The 6939-nt window shown below is 40.5% G+C and overlaps 1 protein-coding gene across 1 annotated transcript; it reads left to right on the top strand.

Annotated features, from left to right (window-relative positions):
* Positions 1-274: 274 nt before the first annotated feature.
* Positions 275-6313, top strand: LOC118368392 (CD276 antigen-like). The gene is made up of 5 exons (XM_035752453.2): positions 275-432; positions 4220-4533; positions 4684-5031; positions 5211-5495; positions 5658-6313. Exons 2-5 carry the CDS (start codon positions 4464-4466, stop codon positions 5843-5845), a joined length of 891 nt encoding a protein of 296 aa, XP_035608346.1. The 5' UTR covers positions 275-432; positions 4220-4463; the 3' UTR covers positions 5846-6313.
* The last annotated feature ends 626 nt before the right edge of the window (positions 6314-6939 follow it).

A 6939-nucleotide genomic window follows, 5' to 3' on the forward strand; every position in this document is an offset into this window, starting at 1 on the left:
ACACATTTCTGAATGGATTCATTAATGTATTTAATGGCTTTATATAATTTTACACTGTCTGCAATATTCTTCCTACAGTATGAGTAACTGCTGTATTATTGTATAGTTTTTTTCAAACCAAACAATGAAGAATAGAGAATGGTGATTGGCTTGACAATGAAACCAATGGCATTGGGAAGAGAACAAACAGATCTGGAACCAGGCTAGCTGGTCTGTTCGCATTCTTATCTAAATGTGTTGCCATGGGTGCACATTGTATCCAGTTGTATCTGATTACTGGTGGTGGGAGGGAGTGGACTCTCAACTCATTCACTGTTAAATGTAATTTTTAGATAAAAAAGAGAGAAGAATCCCATGGAATCGATGCTAAATGTTATTTATTGAGCAGCTGAAAGGGTCCTACAGTATCAACCAAAAAACTCCTGCTTCAAGGTATTACCCAGAATTGCATTTTATTTTCAGCATGTCTTGGTTCACATGATTTTGTCATGTGCTGGTGTCACAGGTGATGAGTCATAATACCGTAATGTTTTCTAAACAAGTTGTATGTGTTCTGAGTCTTTGACACATCTATGTGTTGACTAAACATAACTGAAGCAGAAGATGAAATTGAGATTGACAATGGTATATGTCAGTATGCTTAATGTCAAACATGTTTCGTCAGTCCAAGCTGTTACTTGTCCACTTGCTCTTAGTTGGATTTAAATTCATATACAGTTGAAGTCGGAAGTTTACATACAACTTAGCCAAATACATTTTAAACTCAGTTTTTCACAATTCCTGAATCCTAGTAAAAAATCCCTGTCTTAGGTCAATTAGGATCACCACTATATTTTAAGAATGTGAAATGTCAGAATAATTGTAGCGAGAATGATTTATTTCTTTTATTTATTCCATGACATTCCCAGTGGGTCAGAAGTTTACATACACTCAATTAGTATTTGGTAGCACTGCCTTTAAATTGTTTAACTTGGGTCAAACGTTTCGGGTAGCCTTCCACAAGCTTCCTACACGAAGAATTTTGGCCCATTCCTCCTGACAGAGCTGGTGTAACTGAGTCAGGTTTGTAGGCCTCCTTGCTCACACACACTTTTTCAGCACTGCTCAAACCGTAGTCTGGCTTTTTTATGGTGGTTTTGGAGCAGTGGCTTCTTCCTTGCTGAGCGGCCTATGTCGATATAGGACTTATTTTACTGTGGATATAGATACTTTTGTATCTGTTTCCTCCAGCATCTTCACAAGGTCATTTGCTGTTGTTCTGGGATTGATTTGCACCTTTTGCACCAAAGTATGTTCATCTCTAGGAGACAGAACGCGTCTCCTTCCTGAGCGGTATGATGGCTGCGTGGTCCCATGGTGTTTATACTTGCGTACTATTGTTTGTACAGGTGAACATGGTACCTTCAGGCATTTGGAAATTGCTCCCAATGATGAACCAGACTTATGGAGGTCTCCAATTACTTTTCTGAGGTCTTGGCTGATTTCTTTATATTTTCCGATGATGTCAAGCAAAGATGCACTGAGTTTGAAGGCAGGCCTTGAAATACATCCACCTCCAATTGACTCAAATAATGTCAATTAGCCTATCAGAAGCTTCAAAAGCCATGACATAATTTTCTGGAATTTTCCAAGCTGTTTAAAGGCACAGTCAACTTAGTGTATGTAAACTTCTGACCCACTGGAATTGTGATACAGTGAATTACAAGTGAAATAATCTGTCTGTAAACAATTGTTGGAAAAATGACCTGTGTCATGCACAAAGTAGATGTCCTAACCGACTTGCCAAAACAATAGTTTGTTAAAAAGAAATTTGTGGAGTGGTTGAAAAACAAGTTTTAATGACTCCAACCTAAATGTATGTAAACTTCCGACTTCAACTGTAGCCAATATGCTGTTCATATTGCATTTGTCTCCTGGGTATTTAGTGGTACAAAGCTAATTTATGTGGAGTTGCAAGGCCAGATGTTTATTTGTCATGGTTACTGAGCTGCCAACAAAACTGGGAGGGTGTGTATGTCTAGTTCGAAGGAAAGAAACCTGTTCCAACATGAATAGGTGTACAGTTGAAGTCGGAAGTTTACATACACCTTAGCCAAGCACATTTGAACTCAGATTTTCACAATTCCTGACATTTAATCCTAGTAAAATTTCCCTGTCTTAGGTCAATTAGGAACACCACTTTATTTTAAGAATGTGAAATGTCAGAATAATTTTAGAGAGAATGGTTTATTTCAGCTGTTATTTCTTTCATCACATTCTCAGTGGGTCAGAAGTTTACATGCACTCAATTAGCATTTGGTAACATTGCCTTTAAATTGTTTAACTTGGATCAAATGTTTCGGTAGCCTTCCACAAGCTTCCCACAATAAGTTGGGTGAATCTTGGCTCATTCCTCCTGACAGAGCTGGTGTAACTGAGTCAGGTTAGTAGGCCTCCTTGCTCGCCTACACTTTTTTAGTTTTGCACACACATTTTCTATAGGATTGAGGTCAGGGCTTTGTGATGTCCACTCCAATACCTTGACTTTGTTTGCCTTAAGCCATTTTGCCGCAACTTTGAAAGTATGCGTGGGGTCATTGTCTATTTGGAAGACCCAAGCTTTAACTCCCTGACTGATGTCTTGAGATGCTGCTTCAATCTATCCACAATTTCCCTTCCTTATGATGCCATCTATTTTGTGAAGTGCACCAGACCCTCCTGCAGCAAAGAACCCCTACAACATGACGCTGCCACCCCCGTGCTTCACAGTTGGGATGGTATTCTTTGGCTTGCAAGACTCCCCCTTTTTCCTCCAAACATAACGATGGTCATTATGGCCAAACAGTTCTATTTTTGTTTCATCAGACCAGAGGACATTTCTCAAAAAAAAGTATGATCATTGTCCCCATGTCACGCCCTGGTCGAAGTATTTTGTGTTTTTCTTTATGTATTTGGTCAGGCCAGGGTGTGACATGGGTTTTTGTATGTGGTGTGTAGCTTAGTGGGATTGTAGCTTAGTGGGGTGTTCTAGGAGAGTCTATGGCTGTCTGAAGTGGTTCTCAATCAGAGGCAGGTGTTTATCATTGTCTCTGATTGGGAACCATATTTCGGCAGCCATATTCTTTGGTTGTATTGTGGGTGATTGTCTTGATGTCCTTAGTCTGTGTTAGTTTGCACCAGATAAGGCTGTTTCGGTTTTCACTACGTTTATTGTTTTGTAGAGGTTGTGTTTTGGATTTGTGTTACGTTGTGTGATTAAACATGGATCGCAATATACACGCTGCAGTTTGGTCTGACTCTCCTTCACCATATGAAAACCGTGACACCCCATGTGCAGTTGAAAATTGTAGTCTGTCTTTTTTATGGCGGTTTTGGAGCAGTGGCTTCTTCCTTGCTGAGCGGCCTTTCAGGTTATGTCGATATAGGACTCGTTTTACTGTGGATATAGATACTTTTGTATCTGTTACCTCCAGAATCTTCACGAGGTCCTTTGCTGTTGTTCTGGGATTGATTTGCACTTCTCGCACCAAAGTACGTTCATTTCTAGGAGACAGAACGCCTTTCCTTCCTGAGCGGTATGACGGCTGCGTGTTCCCATGGTGTTTATACTTGCGTACTATTGTTTGTACAGATGAACGTGGTACCGTCAGGCCTTTGGAAATTGCTCCCAAGGATGAACCAGACTTGTGGAGGTCTACAATTTTTTTTGTCTGATTTCTTTTGATTTTCCCATGATGTCAGGCAAAGATGCACTGAGTTTGAAGGTAGGACTTGAAATACATCCACAGGTACACCTCCAATTGACTCAAATGATGTCAATTAGCCTTTCAGAAGCTCCTAAAGCCATGACATCATTTTCTGGAATGTTCCAAGCTGTTTGAAGGCACAGTCAACTTCGTGTATGAAAACTTCTGACCCACTGGAATTGTGATACAGTGAATTATAAGTTAAATTATTTGTCTGTTAACAATTGTTGGAAAAATGACTTGTGTCATGCACAAAGTAGATGTCCTAACCGACTTGCCAAACTATAGTTTGTTAACAGGAAATGTGTGGTGTGGTTGAAATATGAGTTTTAATGACTCCAACCTAAGTGTATGTAATCTTCTGACTTCAACTGTATGTCTGCACAACAGAGAATTCTTAATAGTTTTTACAATAATGGACGCGTCTCTGTTGGGGGCTGTGAAAAAAAAAAAATGAGGATCAAAATATAATGGGGTTGGATCTTGATTTACAGCAATAACTGAGAGAGAAGACATACAGGAAACACTACCTTTTAAGGAATGTAATGGAACGTCATGGAACCTGTCAGAGGGTGCAGCCAAGGTGTGAAGAAAATGTGAAAAGTACAGTAGATGACGTAGATCAATTGTTCAGTCATTCTTCGTGACACCTTATAAGACACCAGTTCCTGGACTGCTACCGATTCATTGAAGGACTTACTTTGAATTTGATACTGGTTAAATACAGTGAACTCTGTCATGAGCTGGAAATCCTGGGTCACTCAAATATGTTTTGTTTCTCTCCTCATCATCAAGGCATCCTATTCTGGTAAGACACTTCCATGGTACACCTTCTTTTATGGTCAATCGTGACTAACTACTTTAATGTAATGAGTCATGTATCTGATAGAAAGGGTCACTGTAATCATGCCATCTCTTAGATGGGGTAGTAAGATTGTCTGTGTCCCTCTGTCTATAGTTGAATTTGAGATCAGTGTTCCTCGTGAGCCTCAACTTGCCATCGTGGGGCAGTATGTGGTCCTAGACTGCAGCTTCCCTGTGGGAAAGGCCTGGGACCTGGACAACAGTGTGATAACATGGCAGAGAGGCCTGGAGGTGATACACAGTTTCTACCACGGACAGGACCAACTGGACAGACAGAGCAGTCACTATACCAACAGAACCAGCCTGTACCACTCTGAGATGGAGAGGGGTAATGCCTCTCTCAGGCTGGACCGTACCAACCTGGGGGACAAAGGAGACTATACCTGCTCCGTGAGCACACTGCTGGGCAGTAAGACGAAAACCTTTGCCCTGAAATTAGCAGGTGTGATATCATATTAAACATGGTTTTCTGCTTTGTGGACTGAGAATTTACTGATGTACTAGAAAATGAGTAATTTGACACACTAATTAGGGTTCCTTGTGATGTACTGTATAATGCTTACTGAGATACTTGTATATTCTTTCATGCCATTAAACTGTGTCCATTGCCTCTTATTTCAGCATACTACCCTGAGCCACACCTGAAGTTCACAGCATCTCCAAGATATGTGGAGCTACTCTTGACCTCACAGGGAGGGTACCCGCGACCCTCAGTGCATTGGCTGGATGACAGCGGTGATGATGTCACCAATAATACAGTCACAAACATCTCAGAGGACACACAGGGTCTATACACTGTGTTCAGTACATTAAATCTACAGGGACAAGTCAACGAGACCATCACCTTCGTCTTAAAGAACAAGGCCCTGGGACAGGAGATCAGGAGAGAGATCACACTTCACTCAGGTACATAGACAATATCCTGGATTTGAAAAACACTTGACATTGCCTCTTTACTGAACGAGAGAGAGAGAGAGGAGAGAGAGCGCGAGCGAGCAAGAGAGAGAAATAGAGTTCAGTTGTTTAGACATACAGTATAATCACAATGTCCTAAATTTCTGTTCACAGCAAATGAGAGGTCGTCAGTGGAAAAGGGCAGAATTTCTGGAGACAACAAGAAGAGATGGACAATTCTTGTTCCTATAGTGACATTTGTACTGTTGTTGTTTGTACTATTAATGCCAGCACTGAGAAATTATGTGCCATGGCCATCGGAGAAACCATCACCTGTCTACAAAACACCATCAGGCTCATAAGTCATCACAAACGCCTTTTAATGTACTTTATAACGGAGAAGAAGACAAGACATTTAGGAATATATAATGAATGGATCTATGGCATCAACATGATTCTTGCCAGTGTTTGCAATACAGCCCGTAGTATCTTTCCAAGGAGTTACTGCCATAGTACTTTATAGTTCACCATTTAAATAAGGTGAATGCACCAATTTGTAAGTCGCTCTGGATAAGAGCGTCTGCTAAATGACTTAAATGTAATGTAAATGTAAATGTGGGTGCTACTTAGTTTCTTCTCAAACACCGAAATGGTTGCCAATGTATTTATTTTTTTTTAAAGAGAAAGAGACAAAAAGTGGAATAATACATATTTATTTAAATGTATGGATTAAGTGCATCATTGACGAGCTGCGTCTCAGTAAAGGTTGTTAAAACTGAATTCTTATAGTGAATGTACAATAGATGTGCAATATATCCAGTTAAAAGGTACAGTGATTGTATTTTACTTAACCAAGCAAGTCAGTTAAGAACAAATTCTTCTTTACAATGACGGCCTACCTCGGCCAAACCCTAACCCGGACGACGCTGGGCCAATTGTGCACCACCCTATGGTACTCCCAATCACAGCCAGTTGTGATACAGCCTGGAATTGAACTAGGGTCTGTAGTGACACCTCCAGCACTGAGATGCAGTGCCTTAGACCGCTGGGCCACTCGGGAGCTCCTGTATGACTCACTCACATTTCAGACCAACTGTCTCTTCATGTCATGTTAATGGAATGTGACAACGGTTATGCATAGCCTACTGTACCTATATAGTACACACAGTCATTGTATTATGGCACTTGTGGGGATATTGTGGAGACCACTTATCTACAAGTGGTTTGTTATCCCATCATAAGAGTTGTGGTTGAAACAATGTTGCACTTTAACACTCATTAAGCTAGTCAAAGGGTGTACAAGCAAATAGAGGCCAATTGTCTGACTGGGAAAAGAATGGTATCAATTGATGACTGTAAAGAGGCTTATCAACATTCCAAGGGCAAGGAACCTTATCAACATTCCAAGGGCAAGGAAATTACTGTTCTTAGTTTAGCTAAACATACTTTGCTTCCT

The sequence above is a fragment of the Oncorhynchus keta genome, chromosome 35 (assembly GCF_023373465.1).
Source record: "Oncorhynchus keta strain PuntledgeMale-10-30-2019 chromosome 35, Oket_V2, whole genome shotgun sequence".
Lineage (NCBI taxonomy): Eukaryota > Metazoa > Chordata > Actinopteri > Salmoniformes > Salmonidae > Oncorhynchus > Oncorhynchus keta.